Here is a 25,268-nt window from a genome sequence, read left to right as displayed (position 1 = left end):
ATGTGATCCTGACCCGAGGGATAACTCCAGAATCTTCTTAGATCACTACGCAAAGTCGCTGTATTGCGTTGAACCAGAATCAACGGAACAATTCCCTACTCATCGCTTCTCTTTGTTTATTAAGATCTTAACTGCCATTTCCACGATTGCTTTCCTAGTAATTTCCTCACTCCTCAATCGTTCATTTCTCAACCCGCTGTTTATGGCAAACACATTTATTGAAATCAACGATTGAGCCAGGAACCATTGAATTTTGCTGTGTATGCTAATTAATTGTTTAATTTCCCGTTTTTTTGAATAGAATTTTGAGGATTCGTACAAGTGTGTAGTAGCTAGCTGATATTTGAGATATCGTTGAAGATTGGAGCGATGGTGGAAGTGGAGGAGCACCAGAGAGCACATTCAGGTGATTTGTCTTGTTTCAATTTCAAGCTGCGTGTGATTTTTAAGATGATAAACTTTTTGAAGTGATAAATCATGCTTCTTTTGCAGATCAAGACGGGGAAGATGATATAGTGGCTGAAGGCGCCTCTGTTGTTCGTGGAGAACCTCCTCAAGATGAAACCGGTCCTCCTAAAGTAGATTCGGAAGTGGAAGTTCTTCATGAGAAAGTGAGGAAGCAAATTATCAAGGATGGCCATGGCCAGAAGCCATCAAAATATTCGACTTGCTTCGGTGAGTCCATTCTGAAACTTGTGTTTGGTGTTTGAGTTGTTTGGTGGTTATAGAATTAACATATTCAACAAAGAAGTTACATTCTTTCAACTTAAACAGATGCAGTGCTCTAGTTAACGTTCATTTTCAAATCTTTATCTACCCAATCATTTGTACCAATGCTGCTGCAAGACTAATGTCTTCTCCTCATTTTACAACCAAACATTAATTTTAGTTTTATTGAATTAGCAAGAGAATTTTGTGAATGTAAGTTCTGTCACATTTGATTTCATTGAGGTGTCTCAGGTTGTTAATCCTCTTCTTCATTGTTTTGTCCCGGCAGTGCATTACAGAGCATGGACTAAAAGCACACTACACAAGTTTGAAGACACATGGCATGAACAACAACCCCTTGAGCTTGTCATTGGAAAAGGTGCTAAGGGTTTTGCTATAGTCTTTTCCATTTGGCATATCTAGATAACCTCTGAAGTACACTTTGTTGCTTTTAATGATGATTTGCTCTGATGCATATATCTCTTGTTTCTTGGAACTGCATTATATATTTTTGATTGCTCTTGATTCCAGAGAAAACTGAAATGACTGGGCTAGCTGTTGGCATTTCATGCATGAAAGCTGGTGAGCGTGCCTTGTTACATGTTGGCTGGGAATTAGGGTACGGAAAAGAAGGAAACTTTTCGTTTCCAAATGTAGCTCCAATGGCAGATATTGTCTATGAAGTGGAATTGATTGGTTTTGACGAAACCAAAGAAGTGAGTGCTGTTTATCTGGGCTCATTAATGCATAAGATTTTTAATACATTACATTCGTGGAAAGAAATTAACATTGTGGTTGTAATTATATGAAGGGGAAAGCTCGTGGTGACATGACAGTAGAGGAGAGAATTAGTTCTGCAGATAGAAGAAAAATGGACGGTAATGCATTATTCACTGAGGAAAAGCTGGAGGCAGCAATGCAACAGTATGAAATGGTAGCGGTCTCTTGTTCCGCAAACTAGTTTTTTAATTAGCCTCTATCACTCATTCATTAATCAATTATTGATTGATCTTCTAGGCCATAGCATATCTGGGAGATGACTTCATGTTCCAATTGTTCGGGAAGTACCGTGATATGGCGTTGGCAGTAAAGAACCCTTGTCATCTTAACATGGCAGCATGCCTGATAAGACTCAAGCGCTATGATGAAGCCATTGCTCAGTGTGGCATTGTACGTGATGGTGTCATATTTCTGTTTCACTCTGTTATTATAGAATGTCATTGCACCTTCATTTCAAGCTTCATCGGAAAGTCCCAAGCAAAGAAATATTTCAACTCTACTTAGCATACATTCTTTCAAGATGATAGTAAGAATGTCGAGAACTAACTTCTTTCGAAAAATGTTAGTAAACCAAAGAACCACTCTATCCTTATAACACACAAATTAGACATCTAAGTTAGAACATAAGTTGCATCTTCTGAATAAATTATGATGGCATTTAGTAGGGAAAGATGAAATAGAAAAAGCAATGGTTGTATATTGTAACTAATAGGTTGTGTCTGTATGGTTGCGTATTCTTTCATGAGAAGGTATGGGACTTAACTAAAATATTGGTGGAGGATGAAAGCAATGTTGGTTGTGTCTGTATGGTTGCGTATTCTTTCATGAGAAGGTTTGTTTTCTAAAATATTGACGGGTTTAACTAAATGTGCTTTTCATTTACACGACTCGTTGAAAAGCTGCTTGATGCTTGCATTTGTTCTTCTTGATTAAATTGTTTCCTCCTGTACTTCCTTAATTACCATGATGGCTTCTACGCACCTGCACTAATGATTCTGTCAGTAGACAGTAACCATTGCCTGCAATGATTTTAGTCTATTGACTGTTTAAGGCAGGTATTCTGCAGGCAGAAATGGTTGTGAACAACTGTTGTGAGCTGGTTTTGCATACTGCTATAACGAAAAGTTGATGCACTTTTCTGCCCAATTTTTTAAAACATGTGAATGCCTGAGAAGTCTTGGAATAAGCTACTAACTGGATGATTCTTTACAGGTCTTGGTGGAGGATGAAAACAATGTGAAAGCACTGTTTCGGCGTGGCAAAGCTAGGGCTGAGCTTGGGCAGGTGGATGCTGCTCGTGAAGATTTCCTCAAGGCACGAAAATATGCCCCAGAAGACAAAGCAATAGCAAAAGAGCTGCGTCTGCTAGCAGAGCACGATAAAGCTGTTTATCAGAAACAGAAAGAGCTTTACAAGGGATTATTTGGAAAAAGTCCAGATCCCAAGCCAAAACCCAAAAATTGGCTGATATTAATCTGGCAGTGGTTGCTCTCAATATTTTATAGCCTTTTCAAGCAGAAAAGGCAGAAAGATGACTGATGAGTGGTGAGCAATATACATATCAAGTTTGTTGCTCTCTAATGAGATGCTGTTGCCGATTGCTCAACTCTGTAAGCGTGCTCTCAGAATTTTATTTAACAGCCCATTTCAGATTGCGCTTTTGTATGCCTTTAATTCCTCTGTTTCAGAGCTGTTTAAGGTGAAGTTTCTCCTCAATTTCTTAGAACTTGATGACTTGTGTTCAATGATTTCTTCTATCATATTGTTACAAAAGTAATCTAGGTGCAAAATATATAGGAATCACATGGATATACATATATCACAGCATAAAATACATGATTGATTGATCTAGAATATTCTTCTATTGTCACCAAGGTAGTCCAGCAATCAGCATCTATGCACACTGATGGCATACAGTCTTCTGTGGCATATAGATATACACAACAAACGATAGGCTCATCGGAGTTATATCTTTCCAATCCCCCTTTCTTTCCATTTCCACTGTCACCATGCTTCCTGCTACTCCCTTCACATTTATCGGAAATATCTGAAACAACGCAGCAATGCAATCGGATTTTGTGAGTTTACTTCAGTTCAAACACATGCGTGGAAGCAGAACTTGTACCTCGGACATCAGGACCCACGGGATGCCTCCCATTCCCAAGGAGAACGAACCTCCAAATATCTGATCAAAGCACAAGAAATTACTCAGTGGTAGACTGTGTTCCTCCTTTCAACTTTTGAGACGTGCTTCGTATGATTACCAAGACACCAACAAATGCAAGAAAGGGGCTTGAATCCCATAGCTTAAGGTCCTGTATAGACAGATGAACAGAAATCGAAAATCAGATTCGAGAATCAACATATTGAGTGTGAAACACACTTGTATTATTGTACTACATGATCATAACCTGTAACAGGAATGATAATGCAATAGTCAAGCAACCCAAGAATGTTCCTGCTACAGAGACCTACAGCAGCACGAGACCACGTCATCATTCCCATAGGGCTAAAGAAATACAAAAAAGTAGTGTACAAGTGATCACCAGGAGTAGTGGGCGCCGTCCAGACTTATGCATCAAGAGTGTCCCTAAAACAGTAAGCGGGACCTGGAAAATAGGGCGTGTGAGAAAATTGAGGAGTTGAGACTGCTAACAATCAACGAGACAAAAAAAAAATCTGGGACCTGAACAATGACCATTGATGTTGTTCCTACTTTATCCGAAAAGCCTGTAAAAAGCCACTGGTTGATGAATAACAAGATATTGCCAACCAGTGAGATGAACGGTCATCTGAATGACGCAGGAAGAACTGGTTTACCTGCTGAGGAAAATATAGCATTTGCATAGTAGGCGATTGCGTTGACTCCTCCAAATTGTTGCAGAACCATTAGCCCTACTCCAACCTAGATGCATATGGAAATTGGTCATTTTTCTAAGTTGTCTGAAGATCATTAATAAGAAGGAGCATTACTGTAACGCCCCGTTTTTCCAAACCTAATTTGTGAACCCTAAAGTACTTGTTTTTAATGCTTTTAATGTTGCGAAGTCCGTGGATTAATGATCAAGTGGAATTGTTGTTGGATATTTTACGTGACCTAATTTTGAATTTGAATTTTTGACTGAGTCAACTTTGTTGAATATGTGACGCGACTGCTTTGAATAATTAATGAGGGGTGAAATTAAATGCTTGTGAATAATTGATAATTTATTATTATAGCTAGAAATTGTGAAGTAAATCACAATGTGAATTTATATAATTCCTGTCCATGAGGAATATTTATTGGACTCAATTCTGTGTGTGTTCCGGTGAATTAAATTGAGTAAATAATATAAAAATGCAGTCCGTGATAAATAAATTGTGGGCTGCATAATTTAAATAAAATACAAAGAAAATTAAACCAATCTAATTAATTTCAAATTTTAATTAAATATCCGGTAAAGATTTTCCTCCTCCGTGATAAGATTTTCCTCCTCCGTGATCTGCAAATAAAATTGCAAAGAAATAAAATTAGTCAATCCCACGTTTAAAAAAAAACGTATCCCACTCCTTTCCCACGTTTAAAAAAAATCGTATCCCACTCCGTGAATCTCTTCCGAATCTAAACAATCAACCAGCCTATAATTCCAATTATTTTTAGAATCAGTTACCACAATTTCCTCTGCAACTGCAAGACACGGTATTTCTATACCCCATTCTGCTCCTCCAGCCGTCTTCTCTCAATTCTCAGCCGAAGGCAGAGTGTTGAAGCAAGAGTTTTGATTCCTCGTCTGCAGAGAAACCAGCAACCCAAATACAGAGAGGACGAAACAGAAGTCACTAAAAGCAAATCCATAGACCATCTATTGTTGAAGGTATACCACATCCACCCAATTCCTATTCCATTCTTGTGCATCTCATGAAACCAGTAACCGAAGAAAATCGATAATTCGAACAAATCTAAACCAAATAATTGAACTTTAATTCTTGAAATCAAATTAAGAGCTTATCTTCGAGGCGTCTGAGCGATGATGGCGGGCTGCTCAGCTGATTGAACGGCGACGGCAGGGTCGTACCCGGCGGCAGAGAACCGGACAACGATGCATCTCCGGTCAGCGGCTATTCGTTTCGGACCACAGCTGAATGGCGACGCGCGAACAGCAGCGGAGGTCGACGAGAGCTACTCTTTTTTTTTTTTTTGGTCCAATTTGTGAGAGAAATTGAGAGACAGAGATGAGATTTGGGGAAGAAAGGTGAGAGGGAGAGAGAAAGTAGAATACGCAGATATGAACGGGGTATATTTGATTTCTTATTTTATTCGTATTAATTATATTCTTTATAATTGATGATTGATGATTGATGATTGATAAAGTGGAGTGGGAGGGTGTACTGTTAAGAAGTGGGAATATAAACATATTTACTATTATTAATTCCTCATTGTTATTAAATAAAGAATTAAGGGAGTATACGTGTGGTATGATTAAAATTGAGAGTATAATTTGTTTTATTATGAAATTCCTTTTAATATCTTTGGAATTTGACTAGGAATTTGATCTTCCGCCCTATTAGAGTGGGTGTTATGTTAATCGGGAGTCATGCTCTTTACTAATTTAAATTAGTTGTGGGCTGGTGGATGTTTTAGTTTGGGTTATGGAGATAATTAAATCATCATGGATTGAGACATCTTTCTGCCAAATTGTTGGGGACATGAACAGCCGGAATTAATCAAATTACCTAAGCTGATAATTGGAAAGAATTTGTAATCTTGATCGAGAAAAATAATCGAAGCCTTAGGACGCATGCATCTTATTCATTACTTGATTCATTGTGTTGATTTATGTGTTATTTAAATGCTAAAGGTGAATCCTCGCAAGCGAAACGTGATACCAAGGGGAAGAAAATACTTGTGAATTAAACCGTCGAGGTGGGCTTTCTTTTAAATAAGGACAACGTCCTAAATATTTTATCGATGGAAATGAAACTGTATTTATCATGCCGTGATTTGATTTTTAACGTGCCTATCTGATGTGGCTATGTGCCATTGTTATATAAATCGAATTCGGGTCCTCGTAGGGCCGCAAACCCTACTTGGACTAGTGTACACCTATGGTAGATCGTGTGCTAGCGTACGGGCTGGCCGGTCTAGTGGCTTGGTTTGTGGCCACATTCCAAGTCATGTATTGGCAGATATGGCTAACGTCTATGGGAAAATGACTGATCAGTCGACTTTTACTATGGGAAATGATTTTAGTGCCTCGGGCCTTTCAAAAGCTAAACCCCGATGGTTACTTAAGTATGGCATGATAAAATACCAAATTTTTTATTTAAAATGTTTTCGGCATGAGCCCATTGAGTATTTTTATAGTACTCAGCCCTGCATGTGTTTTCCCTATGTGCAGGTTGAGCGGCGACGAGCAATTGGTGGTGTTGAGCAAATTTAAAATTGAAGCATGGTTTGGTTAGTTGTGATCTACGAGTGTCGTTGTGTCTTCACACATGACGTCACTCTTTCTCTTGAACGCTTCCGCTGAGACATTGTTTTTACTCATCAATCTTTTAGCTTTGAACCTAATTTATTTGGATAATGTCAACCGCTTGGCCCATTTTTATTAAATATTAATTATTGGTCAAACTCATTATTGAAACCCTAGTTTCCTTCGTCTGTTTACTAAGTTCTTTTAATCACGATCGCCCGTATTTATTAACCCCAAAGGGCGGTCGTGACAGTTTGGTATCAGAGCCTCAGTTTCTTTCCGCTCTGGACCCAAGAGTCTTTTGGAGTCAAAATCTATCCTTATATTAATTGGCTAAAGTGTTAAACATCGTAGGCTCAACACCACAACTCGTCACGCCCAACCACGAAGGATGAGGTGAGAACATTTTGGTGACTTTTGAAATAAATTACTGAAATTTTTGAAATTTGATGGAAAAATGGTTCCTTGTGAAAATGACAATTTTGGGCCTATTGGAAATTTAAAGTAAATGTTATGGATTTTGGAAAATAATGTGGTCATAGGAGACGTGAGACACTATGGGAGTATGTGATTGAAGGTGTTGAATGTTATGGATATTGAAGTGTGAATATGAATCGCATGCTTGAGGCGGAGACTTGTTATTACACGTTTGAACTGCGAATTTAATTTGAAGAACATATATGTTGATTACTTGAACGGAGAAAATTCTAATGCATATTTTGTTGTAATTGTATGATTTTGGAACTGTGAAACGCAAAGTATGACGCGTGTGTAGTTGCAATTATGTGATTGTGATATAGATGGACATGGATTGTATGATTTATGAAATGTGATTCCATGGGATAAGGATTGATTGAGTTACTATTTTAAATAGTAATATATGCTGGATGAAATGCTATGGAATGCCAAATGGTTTATATGGATAAACATGTTTGACTGCGCAATATATAAATGACGTTTTATGTGATAGTTCATGATTGATGAAGTACGAGGTATCGTATAGAATCATTATGAAAGTGAAATGTGAAATTTTAAACTTTGTTGCAAATGTAGAATCCATATGAAGCTTGAATTAAGCAACAATCGAATATAGGTTGAAGTACGATACTATGAACTATGTCTGGAAAACATAGAGTGCCTAAGAAGTATGCTAGGCTTAACATGCTTGAACATAGTTGTAAAATGATGACTACAATATCACTTTCCTGAGTGATGGGACAAACGAAAACATATACTTCGAACTAGACGGATTATTGTAATTGTCTATTGTCTTCCATGGATGATAAGAACAAAACGAAATGAAGTTTCTAACGAGATCAAGACAAGAAGAAATGTTAGGTGATGTATCCTTACAACGATAAGAATTTGTGCCTGCAACCAAATAAAGTGAATGCAATCGTTTATAACATGTTACGCGTTACAAGTATGACAACACTTATGACACGTTAATGCAGAGAGGATTATTACCATGTTTTGATGAGAATGACCGCGAGGGCGTGCCAAAAACAATATGAAGATATGACCTTCAAGGACAATTAATTGTTGTAACGACACCAAGAGTCTTGACTTAGAATCTAGAGTTTTCGAGAACGCTTCTATTATCTTCGGGAAATGACGGAGTGCCACCTTTGTAGCTAGAATGGATGAATTTAATTGACGGTACTTACTTGGATTATCAGAAATTTCTTTCTATGAAGCTCCTTGACGATGGTATTCTTTTCGTGCATTTAGAACTTTTGATTGACCTGCAATTTGCAAGTGATGCATCACTGTTTCCTTTTAATGAAAGTAGTGACTCATTCTTGTTCCTCTTGAGTCATTTTCGGAGCCATTTCAAATCAAGGGCAATTTCAATAGTGCTCCTCATGTTGAAACTCATTCTGATCCAAGTAAGACTGTTAAGTAGATTTCCAAATTCTTGATACAAGACTCTCAAGAAAGACAATGGCTCGATCTCTACAAACACATATGAGGAATAAGTTTCAAGAGACACATACAAAAAGATGATACACCAACAACACGAGGAGTTGAATATTTTTGCATCTATGCTTAGTTGTAGCAAGCGGCCGAAGAATCAAACGTAATGCCATACCTAGATATGAGGTCTTGAGAAATAGAAAGTTGAGAGAAGCCGTGTACACCAAATTATCACGTTTTGCGGCTCAGAATTTATGTGAGTGGTTTGATCAAGGGAATTACAGATAACAACAGAAAGTTGTGAGTCAGTGTATTTTAAGATCGTCGCATAAGATCATCGTTGTACGATAGTATTGGAATAAAAATACGAGCACCCTGATAGATTATGATATATGAACGGAGGTCGTAGACGAGAGGAAATCGTCCAGCAAGTGGCGAAATTGAATCAACTAAAATGTGAAACAATCGAAAGGAGAAACGCGTGCAAGCACCATCACCATCACCTCCTCCACCTAAGCCAGAATGGCATATTGAATAGTTTTTGCTAAAGCAAAATCCTCCTATATTCGATGGGATAGGAGAGCCAGCAAAGGCCGGGACTTGGATACGCGTATTGGAGAGCATCTTCGAATTTTTGAAGTGCACCGAGGAAGAGCAATTGATTTACGTAACCTACCAACTCACGGATTCGGCCGACTTTAGGTGGGACCAAGCAAGGGACCTGACCCCTAAGAAAGTGGGTAGAATGACTTGGGAGAACTTTAATGAGACGATATATAGCAAGTACATACCAAAGAGCTACTAAAAGGCAAAGGCGGCTGAGTTTTACAACTTAACCCATGGGCGTATGTCGGTGACTGAATATGACCGCACACTCTGCGATATGACTCGGCATGCACCTGAACAAGTTAACACTGATGAGGAACTGGCCGAAAAGTTCTGTGAGGGTCTAAGGCATGAGATCAAGATGACATTAGCCAGTCATGGGAGGCTTACATATGCGGAGGCGTTGGCCCTTGCGCTAGATGTTGAGGTAGCTATGCCCAAGGAGAGGGTGACGGAGAACACTACACTGGCACTGCCTCCACCACATTATTCTCGAGAGAAGAGAAAGTGGGATAGGAATAGGACCCACTAAGAAAACAAGAGGTATCAGCCCAAATCAAAACCGACCACCGCATGGGGGTAGACAAAATTTCTCTAACCAGAGGGGTGACTTTCGACCCAGATCACCACAATGCAATGTGTGCTCCGAGTACTATTTCGGAGAATGTAGAATGCAGAACACTACCAAGTGCTTTAACTGTGAGGGAAATGGCCACTTCTCTAGAGAGTGTCCGAGCAAGAATGGGGTCAAGGCAGAACAATCAAGGATTCTGTCAGCAGTCGAGGGCACCACCGGCTGAACCAATGATGAATTGTGATCAACCTCCGCGACAACCACAGCCTCACCGCCCAAGACTTCCCTCCCAGGCTAGAGCATATGAGCTGAGTTTAGGACAACCCAAGACTGAACAAGGGAGTCACGAGAACGGGAATTTGGAAGGTATGGGCAAACTCCTCGATACGGGCGCATCGCATTCTTTCATATCAGAACTATGTGTGGACACATTAAGTTGCCAGCAAATAAGTCTGAACATAAGATGATGGTGACCTCACCAGTGGGAGGGGTAATAGAGATTTCTCGAACATGCTCGAACATAGAAATTGTTATGGGAGGACTTAGGTTAGTCGCGCACGACTTACAAGTTATGGCCATGAAGGATGTCGATGTAATCTTGGGAATGGATTGGTTGACTGCAAATTTTGCTACGATTCGATGTAAGGAGAGACGAATATCATTACAAGCCCCCGGAAAGGAACCAATCGTGTATCATGGAATCACGATGAACAGAAAAACGTCTATCATCTCCGCACTCCAAGCCACAACGATGTTGAGAAAAGGGCGTCCTGCCTATCTGGTCTATCTACAAGGAGATGAGAAGGAAGAAAGGAAAGTGGAGGATGTCGATGTGGTACGAGAATTTGCAGACGTTTTTCCTGAAGCTTTACCTGGCCCACCGCCAGATCGACAATTGGAGTTCACAATCGACCTAGAGCTAGGGTCAGCACAGGTGTCTAAGGCCCCATATCGAATGGCGGCTAAAGAGTTGGAAGAACTCAAGATACAACTTCAAGAGCTTATAGACTTGGGTTTCATTAGACCCAGTGTTTCACCGTGGGGCGCACATGTGCTTTTTGTGAAGAAGGAGGATGGATCGATGAGAATGTGTATCGATTATAGAGAGTTGAACAAGATGACTCTCAAGAACAAATATCCACTGCCGAGAATAGATGACTTATTCGATCAACTTCGGGGAGCCGGTGTGTTCTCAAAGATGGACTTGAGGTCCGGATACCATCAATTGAGGGTCCGAAGAGAGGACATACCGAAGACTGCTTTTCGCACAAGATATGGTCACTATGAGTTCGTGGTAATGCCATTTGGATTGACGAATGCACCTGCCGTATTCATGGATTTGATGAACCGAGTATTCCACTCATACTTGGATAAATTCGTTTTGGTATTCATAGATGATGTACTCGTTTACTCGAGGAATGAGAAGGAACACGAAGAGCACCTGCGAATTACCTTGGAGACGTTGAGGAGTGAGAAATTGTATGCTAAATTCAGCAAGTGTGAATTTTGGCTTAAGGAAGTAAATTTCCTTGGACATATCGTGACGGCAGAAGGAATTCGAGTGGATCCTGCTAAGGTTGAGGCGGTACAACGGTGGAAAGCACCTACAACACCAAACGAGATTCGGAGTTTCCTAGGCTTGGCAGGATACTACCGAAGGTTTATTGAAGGGTTCTCCAAGATAGCGAGACCCATGACTCAACAACTCAAGAAGGGGGTGAAAGTCAATTGGACCCCCGAGTGTGAGGCAAGTTTTTAACTATTGAAGGAAAAGCTAACTAGTGCACCGATTCTAGCTGTGCCAGAGCCTGGAGTGAACTACATAGTGTACACGGATGCTTCAAAGGTGGGACTCGGATGTGTATTGATGCAAAACAACAAGGTGATTGCTTATGCATCCCGACAATTGAAGCCACACGAGTTGAACTATCCAACCCACGACTTGGAGTTAGCAGCGGTAGTTCACGCCTTAAAGATTTGGAGACATCATCTCTATGGAGTTCGATGTGAGATCTTTACAGACCACAAAAGCCTGAAGTATTTCTTCGAGCAGAAAGATTTGAATATGCGGCAAAGAAGATGGCTTGAGTTGGTGAAAGACTACGATTGTGGCATCAATTATCACCCCGGCAAAGCGAATGTAGTAGCAGATGCTCTAAGCCGGAAGGACCATTCCCAGCTGGCTACTTTTATCACCAAAGAAGAAAGCTTGATTCGCGAATTCAGCAAGATGCGTTTGGAAGTAGTGAGGGCACCTGAAGCAGTGGATGCACGAATCGCCACCCTAACTGTTGAACCTGATCTAAGGTCGAGGATTATTGAAGCACAACGGATGGATGCGAAGTTGGAGGAAATTCGTATTGAAGTGCGAACTGGCGAGTCTGGGAACTTTAGTGAAGAAGGTGACAATGCCCTTACTTTCGAAGGAAGACTATGCATGCCGGATAATGAGGGACTAGAAAATGAGGTTATGAGTGAAGCGCATGAGACTCCTCACCGCCCACCCAGGAAGTACGGAAATGTATCAAGACCTGAAGAAGTCCTTTTGGTGGAATGGTATGAAGAGGGACATAGCGTCATTCGTCGAGAGATGTTTAGCTTGTCAGCAAGTGAAGGCTTTACATCAACGACCGTACGGAAAGTTGCGACCACTAGAATTCCCCGAGTGGAATGGGAGCACATCGCCATGGATTTTTGTGATGGCATTACCAAATACGCAAAAAGGGAATACTGCCATTTGGGTAACTAAAGATCGACTTACCAATAGTGCGCATTTTCATACCGATTCTTATAAGCTATGGATCCCACAAGCTATCTCAAATTTACATAAGGGAGATAGTCCGATTGCATGGAGTCCCAGTAACTATCACGTCCGATCGTGACCCAAAATTCACCTCTAGATTTTGGATGAGTCTACAGAAAGAGCTTGGAACCAAATTGAAACTTCAGCACAGCGTTTCACCCACAAACCGATGGACAATTCGAGAGAACGATCCAAACTCTTGAGGATATGTTGAGAGTTGTGGTACTCGACCGAGGAGAAAGTTGGGAGGCAGCACTACCACTGATCGAGTTCGCCTACAACAATAGCTTCCAGGCAACGATAAACATTGCGCCGTATGAGGCATTATACGGAAGGAAGTGCAGATCGCCGCTCTACTGGGACGAAGTTGGCGAGAGAAGAATACTTGGACCCGATGCAGTTGAAGAAATGGTGGGAATCGTGCGGCAAATACGTGAAAGGATAAAAGAAGCTCAAGACAGACAAAAATCATACTCGGATGTCCGATGAACTGATTTACAATTCCAAGCTGGCAACAAAGTTTTCCTGAAAGTATCTCCGTCAAAAGGGATAACACGATTTGGCGTCAAGGGCAAATTGAAACCGCGATTTATCGGGCCTTATGAAATTCTTGAAGGAGTGGGCCCCGTTGCATACCGTTGGCCGCTACCACCAAACCTTGGAAATGTTCACAACGTTTTTCATGTGTCACAGTTATGAAAATACGTGTTCGACCCGAAGCACGTGATCCATTTTGAGGAAGTCGCGTTGAACCCGGATTTGAGCTACGAAGAGAAACCCCAATCTATTTTGGACCGAAAGATCCAAATTGTGATAAATAAACCTGCTGCTTATGTGGAAGTGCTATGGAAAAATCATGGGCATGAAGAAGCCACCTGGGAGAATGCGGATAAGATGATGGAATTGTACCCAGAACCCTTTACTTGAGGGTAATAAATTTCGGGACGAAATTTCTGTAAAGGTTGGTAGGATGTAACGCCCCGTTTTTCCAAACCTAATTTGTGAACCCTAAAGTACTTGTTTTTAATGCTTTTAATGTTGCGAAGTCCGTGGATTAATGATCAAGTGGAATTGTTGTTGGATATTTTACGTGACCTAATTTTGAATTTGAATTTTTGACTGAGTCAACTTTGTTGAATATGTGACGCGACTGCTTTGAATAATTAATGAGGGGTGAAATTAAATGCTTGTGAATAATTGATAATTTATTATTATAGCTAGAAATTGTGAAGTAAATCACAATGTGAATTTATATAATTCCTGTCCATGAGGAATATTTATTGGACTCAATTCTGTGTGTGTTCCGGTGAATTAAATTGAGTAAATAATATAAAAATGCAGTCCGTGATAAATAAATTGTGGGCTGCATAATTTAAATAAAATACAAAGAAAATTAAACCAATCTAATTAATTTCAAATTTTAATTAAATATCCGGTAAAGATTTTCCTCCTCCGTGATAAGATTTTCCTCCTCCGTGATCTGCAAATAAAATTGCAAAGAAATAAAATTAGTCAATCCCACGTTTAAAAAAAAACGTATCCCACTCCTTTCCCACGTTTAAAAAAAATCGTATCCCACTCCGTGAATCTCTTCCGAATCTAAACAATCAACCAGCCTATAATTCCAATTATTTTTAGAATCAGTTACCACAATTTCCTCTGCAACTGCAAGACACGGTATTTCTATACCCCATTCTGCTCCTCCAGCCGTCTTCTCTCAATTCTCAGCCGAAGGCAGAGTGTTGAAGCAAGAGTTTTGATTCCTCGTCTGCAGAGAAACCAGCAACCCAAATACAGAGAGGACGAAACAGAAGTCACTAAAAGCAAATCCATAGACCATCTATTGTTGAAGGTATACCACATCCACCCAATTCCTATTCCATTCTTGTGCATCTCATGAAACCAGTAACCGAAGAAAATCGATAATTCGAACAAATCTAAACCAAATAATTGAACTTTAATTCTTGAAATCAAATTAAGAGCTTATCTTCGAGGCGTCTGAGCGATGATGGCGGGCTGCTCAGCTGATTGAACGGCGACGGCAGGGTCGTACCCGGCGGCAGAGAACCGGACAACGATGCATCTCCGGTCAGCGGCTATTCGTTTCGGACCACAGCTGAATGGCGACGCGCGAACAGCAGCGGAGGTCGACGAGAGCTACTCTTTTTTTTTTTTTTTGGTCCAATTTGTGAGAGAAATTGAGAGACAGAGATGAGATTTGGGGAAGAAAGGTGAGAGGGAGAGAGAAAGTAGAATACGCAGATATGAACGGGGTATATTTGATTTCTTATTTTATTCGTATTAATTATATTCTTTATAATTGATGATTGATGATTGATGATTGATAAAGTGGAGTGGGAGGGTGTACTGTTAAGAAGTGGGAATATAAACATATTTACTATTATTAATTCCTCATTGTTATTAAATAAAGAATTAAGGGAGTATACGTGTGGTATGATTAAAATTGAGAGTATAATTTGTTTTATTATGAAATTCCTTTTAATATCTTTGGAATTTGACTAGGAATTTGATCTTCCGCCCTATTAGAGTGGGTGTTATGTTAATCGGGAGTCATGCTCTTTACTAATTTAAATTAGTTGTGGGCTGGTGGATGTTTTAGTTTGGGTTATGGAGATAATTAAATCATCATGGATTGAGACATCTTTCTGCCAAATTGTTGGGGACATGAACAGCCGGAATTAATCAAATTACCTAAGCTGATAATTGGAAAGAATTTGTAATCTTGATCGAGAAAAATAATCGAAGCCTTAGGACGCATGCATCTTATTCATTACTTGATTCATTGTGTTGATTTATGTGTTATTTAAATGCTAAAGGTGAATCCTCGCAAGCGAAACGTGATACCAAGGGGAAGAAAATACTTGTGAATTAAACCGTCGAGGTGGGCTTTCTTTTAAATAAGGACAACGTCCTAAATATTTTATCGATGGAAATGAAACTGTATTTATCATGCCGTGATTTGATTTTTAACGTGCCTATCTGATGTGGCTATGTGCCATTGTTATATAAATCGAATTCGGGTCCTCGTAGGGCCGCAAACCCTACTTGGACTAGTGTACACCTATGGTAGATCGTGTGCTAGCGTACGGGCTGGCCGGTCTAGTGGCTTGGTTTGTGGCCACATTCCAAGTCATGTATTGGCAGATATGGCTAACGTCTATGGGAAAATGACTGATCAGTCGACTTTTACTATGGGAAATGATTTTAGTGCCTCGGGCCTTTCAAAAGCTAAACCCCGATGGTTACTTAAGTATGGCATGATAAAATACCAAATTTTTTATTTAAAATGTTTTCGGCATGAGCCCATTGAGTATTTTTATAGTACTCAGCCCTGCATGTGTTTTCCCTATGTGCAGGTTGAGCGGCGACGAGCAAGTTGTGGTGTTGAGCTTTTAAAATTGAAGCATGGTTTGGTTAGTTGTGATCTACGAGTGTCGTTGTGTCTTCACACATGACGCCACTCTTTCTCTTGAACGCTTCCGCTGAGACATTGTTTTTACTCATCAATCTTTTAGCTTTGAACCTAATTTATTTGGATAATGTCAACCGCTTGGCCCATTTTTATTAAATATTAATTATTGGTCAAACTCATTATTGAAACCCTAGTTTCCTTCGTCTGTTTACTAAGTTCTTTTAATCACGATCGCCCGTATTTATTAACCCCAAAGGGCGGTCGTGACAATTACTATAAGCGAGTGGGCATATTTTCGTTGAAACAAGTCCATTAGGCCGGATTCCTTCAGTTGCTCGAGGGATCTAGTATAATCCTGCAAATGAGTTGCATTCATTATTATATACATAGAGAGATGTCTATATGAATTCATGAACATGGATAAACTCAAACACATACTCTGATTTCAGCTGCTTCTTCGAAAATATCAGCCTTCTTTCCTCTAAGGCGTAGCAAAGATGCTTCACTGGCTTCCCACTTGTCAACCTTAGCCTGGGTAGAAGACGAGCGGATCTGATCAAGAGCACTCTTGAACCTTTCTTCTTCACAACCTCAAGAAAACTGTAAACGAGCTTACCAGCCATCGAGGAGACTCTGGCACGAAAAAAGGCCCACGAGCTGTACAAGGCACGGAATAGTCCCTGAAATGAAGTTACAGCCTTTCTATTCAATCCACACGTGAATATAACAAAGACTGTGTCTGTGGAAACAAGATTACCTGTTAAAGCCAAGAGGCGCCAGTGTAAGAATATTTATATTCTTATGTGACCTATGTATCTATTGGTTTAAAATTAAAGTTCAAGTTCATAATATTAAAAGCTAAAAGGGATTCTAATATTAAAGACGACACCGTGATGGATCGGTTTCGATTAAAGAATTAGAATTTGGGTGTATTGATAACCCTCCTCTCTTACCTCTAATTATAATAATAATATACATGCATATGTATATATATGTGCGCAAGATTCATAATGTATATGAAGGGCTGTTTGTACATATATGTGCATGCATATATATACATATAATAATATGCATGTACTGTGAGCATTTTTAGTATATGTATTTGCATAATTAATATGTAAGTGCCGTAAGAGGTTATAAGGAAAAGGTAGTTAATAGTTAGTTATATTATTAACTACCTTAATTAAAGGGCACATCTCTTGATTCCTATGTAATATGAATAGATGTGTCTGTTGCGAAGAGTCACGTTAATTCTATATAAACGTGAATATGGTAATGCAAAAAAAAAATAGACAATACTTATATTACATATGTCCTTACGGCAAATATGTAAATATACACTCACGAAATTTGGGTGTGTATACATAGATATACCCAATAAAGATCTTGATTCTTTATCCATCAAAAGAATCATTAAAGGCTAAAGGTCAAAGAGGGGATAACATCAATTAGAGATTTCAGTCGAAAGACAGAATAAACATCAAATGGTGGATTCAACCTCTACATCAAAAGAAGAAAGCATGGATGGAGGTTGGTGTTTTTATCTCCACTTTATAGTATAAATGTTGTGGTTGAATTAATTCAAATCTAGAACTAGATTTCATTATCGAAATCATTAAAGCATTGAGATATGGCTTATAGTTGGTATCAGAGCCAATCTAGATTTGGTTAATTCACCAATTATGTGATTTCAAAATCGAAATTTGAATGGTCTTGGATTATTCGATTTTGGTTAATATGCTTCCGCTTGTGTGTTGGGTAATTGTTTTATGAAATGTTAAAACAACATTAAAAGATTTCAATATTTAAATAAAATATAACTTGTTTATCACCAAAGTGGTCTTGTTATATTGCATTTATTTATTGAAAATGATAAATGTTAATTAATTGATCATGATTATAGAGATGCTATAAATGACATACGAGTTTGATTGATCAATTATTTTATTATCTATATAATGGGAGATCACCCAAAGGTGGATCATTGTATATAGTTAATAAATACGAAGTGGATTAATCATTTATTCATGTGTCATTTAGTATGTATACCCAAAGGCAACATGCTTATTTGATATATGTTTAGTTTGATTAATTGTTAAAGTATATACATAGCATCGCTGAAAGTACATGTGCTTAAGTATTACCCAAAGGTTACTTGAATGCATGTTATTTAAAGTTTTATTACCATTTATGAATCTGTGTTAAAGAACTCAAGCACGTATAGATAAGCATGTATAAATGTTGCAGCTTTATAAAATTTGTATGCATATGCTAACTCTGTCATTAAATTAATGGGCAAAATTATGGAGAATGGTCTGAATAGATCCGGCTAACGCTGGGTGTAAAGATATTAGACCATGTCATACTAACAGAAGAGGAATCCTCAACCATTATAGATGTCACTCTGTAAATAAAAATCTCAATGCGAGACTTGAGAGTGATCAAACAGGACCCTTATAAGGATGATGATGGCAGATAATTTAAAATCATCTTTGCCCATGACAGAAATGCAAAGGGAATTCATTAAGAAAATTAAAGAGTGTTTTCAATCGGGTTTGGCTGATAAGTCAATTGTAGGAAGTATAAAGCATGAGCTGACTACAAAGAAGTTTGACTGGTCTCAGCTAATTACGATCATGTGACAAACATGTTTTACTTGGGAGTAAAGTTAACGACCTTGAGAATGGAGGTTCTTGAGCAATTCTCGGCCCAATTTATCATGAACTCCCTACATGTTGAATTTAGCCAGTTCCAGGTGATTTGTTACACCATTAAAGATAAATGGGACGTTTAAAGAATCAAAGGCTATGTTAGTTTAAAAGGAAGGGAGATTAAAGAAGATAAATTATAAAATTGCGAATCTCATAGTTCTTGGAGGTATTGACACCAGTAAAGAAAACCAAGTAAGAAAGACAAAAAGGAAGGATTAACCTTTTCTGAAAGGTACGGAAAAGTAAATCCATAAGGAAAAGAAGTGTTTCATTTGCAAGTAAATAGAACACTTCTAGAAAGTTTTCTGAAAAGAAAGGCTTGGTTCGATAAGAAAGTTAAACATAACGGTTTTGTTTACTTTGAATTAAATCTTATCGAAAAGCCTAGTAATACTTGGTGGTTAAGCTTTGGTGCTACAATTCATATGTCTGATATTAAACATGGATTCAGTTCAATCCAATTTATAAAAGGAGTTGAACAATATTTGTTCATGGAAAACATGACTAAAGCATTGAATAGAGGCATTGAGACTTACAGATTGATCTTAGACATCGAATGTCATTTAGATCTTAAAGATTATCTCTATGAGCCTGAATATGCTATAACTCTTGTTTTCGTAAGTAGATTGGATAACTTAAGTTTTAATAACAAGATTGGATATGGTGTATCTACATCGTACCGAAATGATTACTATGATGGTAATGGTACATTATTTGATTCACTTAATAGATACAGTCTTGATGCAAAGTTTTCTGAATCCTTATTTAATATTAAAAGTCGAGGCGTTAAATGTTTTTCGTCAAGTAAAAGTTTGGCGTTCTTGTGGCTAAAGATTAGGTTCTATTTCCAAATAACGGATTATGAGGTTGGTACAGTATGAAAGTTTTCCTCAAAATTGGAATTTAGCATCCTAAGATATGTGTATAGATTGCATTAAAGGGAAGCAAACTAAACACATTATAAGGAAATCAGCCACGAGAAGCACTCAGCTTATTATTTTAATACATACTATAAATGTGGTCTTTTGATACTTCTTCTTGGTTGGTAAGAAATACTTCTATCATCTTTATTGACGATTACTCATATTATAGAATAAATGTCTACTGCATGAAAGATCCAAGTCAGTGAATATCCTAAAGGTATTCGTTGACAAGATGGATGGCAGTTAGATGGAAAAGTTAAAGTTGTGAGATCGGATAAAGTTGTAGAGTTTATGTATTTGTAAAGTTACTCGAAGTAGAGGCGTTTGTGCATGATATACAATGCCTGATACTCTAAGACGGAAAGGTGGAATCGTGCTTTAAGGAAAATGGTTAGATTTATGTTAAGTTGTTGTATTTTACCCTGTTTTTTGTGGATTTATGCTTTAAAGACTACTTATATGCTTAATCATGTTCCTAGTAAGACAGTTCCTAAAACTAATTTTGAACTGTGGATGGAAAGGGAACTTAGCTTAAGACATATTCCTATTTGAGATTGTCGAGCATAAGTAATGTTATATATGATCCACATGAAAAGATTCTTGGTCCAAGGATTGTCAGTAAATTATTTATTGGCTATCCGGGAAAATCGAAGGGGTACACATTTATTATTCTAACCATAGTACGAGAATGGTTTAAACGGGAAATGCTAGGTTCATTGAAAATGTTGAAAACTAGTGGGAGTGGTGAAACCAGAAAGGTGGATATTCAAAAGTCCATAACAAGTTTCATCCACATGTCATTGCACCTAAGGTTGTTGTTCTTATTGTATCACAGTCAATATCCACAATAGAACAACATGATGATGTGTAAAATCCACTAACCAAAAATGAAGTAAATGAACTTGTCACGATTCAAGAAAAGAATAGTGATCCACAATAAATATTGAGGCGATTAGTAAGGAAAATATATCGTTTCAAATGATTATGGTTTACACTATTAAAAGTGAATGTGACATAAGCCGTGGTAAATATTCACTCATTCTAACAAGCCATGAAAAGTGACAATTCTTTAAGAATTAATTTGGCTAGGTAAGCTCATCATGATCTCGAGCTTAAACAAAATGGATGAGCAAATCACCTTTATGAATGGAGGAAATTATAGAGAAAATAGATACGAACCAACCTGAAGGATTCTTGATCACTTGAAAAGGAAAATTAGTGTGTAAGCTGAGTAAGTCAATATATGGACTAAAAATAAGCTTCCTGGAAATGGTATTTGAAAGTTTAATTATACCATTGCGTCATATGATTTGTAGAGACCATTATTGATCGATGTATCTATGTAAAAATCAGTGGGAGCAAGTTTATAAGTATGTCTTTTATGTTGATAATATTTTGCTTGTTGCAAGTGACATGGGTATGTTACATGATCTTAACAAATAATATCTCTCTATAAGGATTGCTCCAATTCAGAAGGGAGACAAGTTCGGTAAAATGAAATGTCTTAAAAGTGAATTGGAGCATAAGGATTTTGAAATGAAGATATGAGTGAGACATCTTATGTGATCGAAATAGAAATATTTTAAGTTAGATCGCAAGGATTGTTGAATTTGTCTCATAAATGATATATCAATAAAATTTGGAGAGATATAGAATGAAAAATTGCTCTATAAAGAAAACTCAAATTCAGAAAGGAGACAATGTCTTAAAATAGAATTGGAGCGTAAAGAAATGGAAAGAATTCCATATGCATCAATGGTTGGGAGTTTGAACTATGTTCAAACATGTAGGCGACCGAATATTACATTATTGTTGATATGTTGGGTCGATATCAAAGTAATCCCGAAAGGATCACTGGAAAGCTGCAATGAAAGTCCTCAGGTACTTGCAAGGCACCAAAGAGCACATGCCTATATAAAGGGGATCCGATGACTTAGGAATCATTGGATATTCAGATTCAGCCGGATGCGCCAATGGTAGAAATTGACGCTTGGCTATTTGTTCCTTTAAGTCGTGGGAGCAATATTATGGAAAAGTGGAAAATAGTTTGTCATTGCTATTTCCACTATGAAAGTTGAATTTTGACATGCTTTGAGGTCAAGGTTCGTGAAAAGTTATTGCGAAACTTAATCTCGGGACTTGGGATTGTTAACATTATAGCCAAGCCGCTGAGAATTTATGGAATAATTTCGCAGTTATCTTCTTCACAAAGAAAGATAAGTACATCAAAGGTAATAAACATATGGAGTTTAAGTACTTGTCTGTAAAGGAAGAAGTACAGAAACATAAAGTGTCCATGGAGCATATTAGGACAAATATAATTAGAGCGGATCCGTTAAATAAAGGATTATCACCTAAATGTTTATTGGCCATGAAAAACATATGGGTATTATAGAGAAAGTCTTGCTATGCAATTATATTGTGCTCATAAGGTATAAGACACTTGGAATTCAATTAAAGTTGTGTTTCTGTTTATTAAATATGTTATCATTATAGTATGTATACATTATGGTTTTGGATAACATATGATAAATTGAGAATAAATGTTCATCTCAATGAAAGGACAATGTGAAGTTGGAATTGGTGTGTGATGCATGGAAGGGATCATGTCGCTTAATGATATGTGACCGCCATGATTCGACTTATTCTAATTTTGTCATGGTATTTAAAGTATATTTTGAACTTGATATAAAAGTGCGCATTATGGTTATTAAATCATCAAGACAATACAAAGGTCAAGTGGGAGAATGTAAGAATATTTATATTCTTATGTGACCTATGTATCTATTGGTTTAAAATTAAAGTTCAAGTTCATAATATTAAAAGCTAAAAGGGATTCTAATATTAAAGACGACACCGTGATGGATCGGTTTCGATTAAAGAATTAGAATTTGGGTGTATTGATAACCCTCCTCTCTTACCTCTAATTATAATAATAATATACATGCATATGTATATATATGTGCGCAAGATTCATAATGTATATGAAGGGCTGTTTGTACATATATGTGCATGCATATATATACATATAATAATATGCATGTACTGTGAGCATTTTTAGTATATGTATTTGCATAATTAATATGTAAGTGCCGTAAGAGGTTATAAGGAAAAGGTAGTTAATAGTTAGTTATATTATTAACTACCTTAATTAAAGGGCACATCTCTTGATTCCTATGTAATATGAATAGATGTGTCTGTTGCGAAGAGTCACGTTAATTCTATATAAACGTGAATATGGTAATGCAAAAAAAAAAATAGACAATACTTATATTACATATGTCCTTACGGCAAATATGTAAATATACACTCACGAAATTTGGGTGTGTATACATAGATATACCCAATAAAGATCTTGATTCTTTATCCATCAAAAGAATCATTAAAGGCTAAAGGTCAAAGAGGGGATAACATCAATTAGAGATTTCAGTCGAAAGACAGAATAAACATCAAATGGTGGATTCAACCTCTACATCAAAAGAAGAAAGCATGGATGGAGGTTGGTGTTTTTATCTCCACTTTATAGTATAAATGTTGTGGTTGAATTAATTCAAATCTAGAAATAGATTTCATTATTGAAATCATTAAAGCATTGAGATATGGCTAACAACCAGTTGATGATATTACCAACAAGAAACATTACGGAGACACCACAACATATCATCAACTAAAGAATTGGAAGAAGCACTTTCATCTCAGTATCTATATCACAAAATCCTGTTGAGAGCAAAGAGAGATTTTTCAGTTACCTGATTAACAGCTGTAAATGCTCCTCGGAGATTCTTAGGCGTGATTTCTGCTATATATACAGGTACCTATTCATTTTCTACAGCTGAAAGCGTTTCAAAGATAACAATGTGCAAAGAAAAATGGAGAAGAGATAGCACGCACCACATATGAAAGAAGTCCGATCCCAAATCCCGTTGACAGCCTCCCGATATCAAGCCACCAAGCATTCTGTTGCAGCCAGTAAGAGAATGTTGATATGATAATGATATTGAGATCTCAGAAACCTCTATTTGTGACATCATATACATATAAATGAGATTTAACTAAAATTCTATTTTTCCCTACCATGAAATATATTGTACTAGAACACAATAAAAGTCATACTAACAAACAAAGCCACACACAAATATTGAAGAATCAGAGGTTGATACCTTAGAGAAGGCTATCGCAAGCCAACCGACAAGATTGAACAACTCAGCAAACCACATTGCCTGCATTAGTTGAAAATTGATAGAAGAGACTTTTAAGATTTTCCAGATTAATGGTGCCATAATTTTGTAAAATTATTCAATCAAAAAGTGCAAAGAGAAGGTTTAGCCTTTCCTGCCGAGGAGATAGGCTATCTTCCCACTCAAAACCGCTCCTAACATAGCTCCAATGGCTGATATTGACCCAAACAACGAATACTATCAAGTGGCAGAAACAAATTTTTATTGTGTGACAAAAGTATCAATATATAGATGCATAATAGTAGCACACATAATTTTCAATTGTCTGTAGACTAGAACAGAATAGAATTTTCAGATTTTTTCCCACTTTTATTTTCAGATTCTTGAATCATGTTTGAAATAGGCCTTAACTCAGAGATTTGTTCTTAAGTTACATGCTTCAAAACATTATCTTTTCTACTTTGCTTCTCCACCATTGAGTGTCTATGACTCTATATCTAAGTTAATTCCAAGATAAAATTACTGTTTGGACAAGAGAAATAACAGAGAAGTCATCAATCTCTGCTTTGGCCAATTTTCCAAAACATTAAAGAACAATGCAAGGGTGAATAATTAGTAGATCTTTGTTTCTTTAGGTTATTCAAAAGGGCCAATAGAAAATTAGAAGAAAGAAAATGCAAAGGCAACACTTTCCAACAACAAAAAGCTTGATAAAAAGAAGACATAACAAAAAAAACACATCTCAACATCAATCATATAAAGGTTAAAACAACACAACCTTAAATCCCAGCAGTCGTACTAGTTTATTATATAGAAAAAAGTCCTTTTTGAAAAAGAAAAAAGAAGAAAGTATTGAGAGATTGTAGTAATTTTGGATGTATTGATTCATCAATAGGTATGCCTTAATATAGGCCATATTACATTTATGTAAGGTAAGGAATAATCTATTTCTAGACAATGTAATTGTGTATCATTGTACCTATTAATTGATATCAATCACCTATCAATTACATATTTCTTGCCTTCTTCTTCTATGGTAAGTCTTCTTGACACTCCCCATCAAGTTGAGCAACGGCATCTCCGATGCTTAACTTGCTTAAGACTTCATTGAACACTTTCGGATTTACCGCCTTGGTAAGAATGTCTGCGAGTTGGTCTTCCGATCTGACGAAAGGAAACTCA

General features: G+C 37.5%; 2 protein-coding genes across 2 annotated transcripts; one reads left to right on the top strand and one right to left on the bottom strand.

Annotated features, from left to right (window-relative positions):
• LOC121755739 (peptidyl-prolyl cis-trans isomerase FKBP42-like) lies at nucleotides 1-3,265 on the top strand. The gene is made up of 8 exons (XM_042151108.1): nucleotides 1-157; nucleotides 302-406; nucleotides 493-675; nucleotides 998-1,087; nucleotides 1,240-1,424; nucleotides 1,520-1,642; nucleotides 1,726-1,878; nucleotides 2,701-3,265. The coding sequence occupies exons 2-8, from the start codon at nucleotides 370-372 to the stop codon at nucleotides 3,025-3,027; spliced, it is 1,098 nt and encodes a 365-aa protein (XP_042007042.1). The 5' UTR covers nucleotides 1-157; nucleotides 302-369; the 3' UTR covers nucleotides 3,028-3,265.
• On the bottom strand, nucleotides 3,002-24,357 carry LOC121755740 (sugar transporter ERD6-like 5). Its single transcript, XM_042151109.1, has 13 exons — nucleotides 24,241-24,357; nucleotides 24,069-24,128; nucleotides 23,800-23,865; nucleotides 23,658-23,704; nucleotides 16,891-16,954; nucleotides 16,713-16,805; nucleotides 16,549-16,629; nucleotides 4,309-4,393; nucleotides 4,175-4,218; nucleotides 4,035-4,097; nucleotides 3,900-3,959; nucleotides 3,614-3,803; nucleotides 3,002-3,535 (listed from the first exon to the last, which is right to left on the bottom strand). The coding sequence occupies exons 2-12, from the start codon at nucleotides 24,123-24,125 to the stop codon at nucleotides 3,693-3,695; spliced, it is 771 nt and encodes a 256-aa protein (XP_042007043.1). The 5' UTR covers nucleotides 24,126-24,128; nucleotides 24,241-24,357; the 3' UTR covers nucleotides 3,002-3,535; nucleotides 3,614-3,692.
• Between the last annotated feature and the right edge of the window lie 911 nt (nucleotides 24,358-25,268).

This window comes from Salvia splendens, chromosome 11 (genome assembly GCF_004379255.2).
Source record: "Salvia splendens isolate huo1 chromosome 11, SspV2, whole genome shotgun sequence".
NCBI lineage: Eukaryota > Viridiplantae > Streptophyta > Magnoliopsida > Lamiales > Lamiaceae > Salvia > Salvia splendens.
Note: the sequence above shows the minus strand (reverse complement) of the source record. Positions and strands in the feature narration are given on the sequence as shown.

Bases quoted from the DNA above. Each gene is read 5' to 3' on its own strand.
- LOC121755739 (XM_042151108.1), top strand. From the start codon at position 370: ATGGTGGAAGTGGAGGAGCACCAGAGAGCACATTCAG. The intron at 1,088-1,239 runs GTGCTAAGGGTT...TCTTGATTCCAG, and splicing joins TGAGCTTGTCATTGGAAAAG to AGAAAACTGAAATGACTGGG. The intron at 1,643-1,725 runs GTAGCGGTCTCT...TTGATCTTCTAG, and splicing joins CAATGCAACAGTATGAAATG to GCCATAGCATATCTGGGAGA.
- LOC121755740 (XM_042151109.1), bottom strand. From the start codon at position 24,125: ATGTGGTTTGCTGAGTTGTTCAATCTTGTCGGTTGGCTTGCGATAGCC. The intron at 23,866-24,068 runs GTATCAACCTCT...TGGCTGCAACAG, and splicing joins TTGCGATAGCCTTCTCTAAG to AATGCTTGGTGGCTTGATAT. The intron at 3,804-3,899 runs GTTATGATCATG...CTGTCTATACAG, and splicing joins CATTATCATTCCTGTTACAG to GACCTTAAGCTATGGGATTC.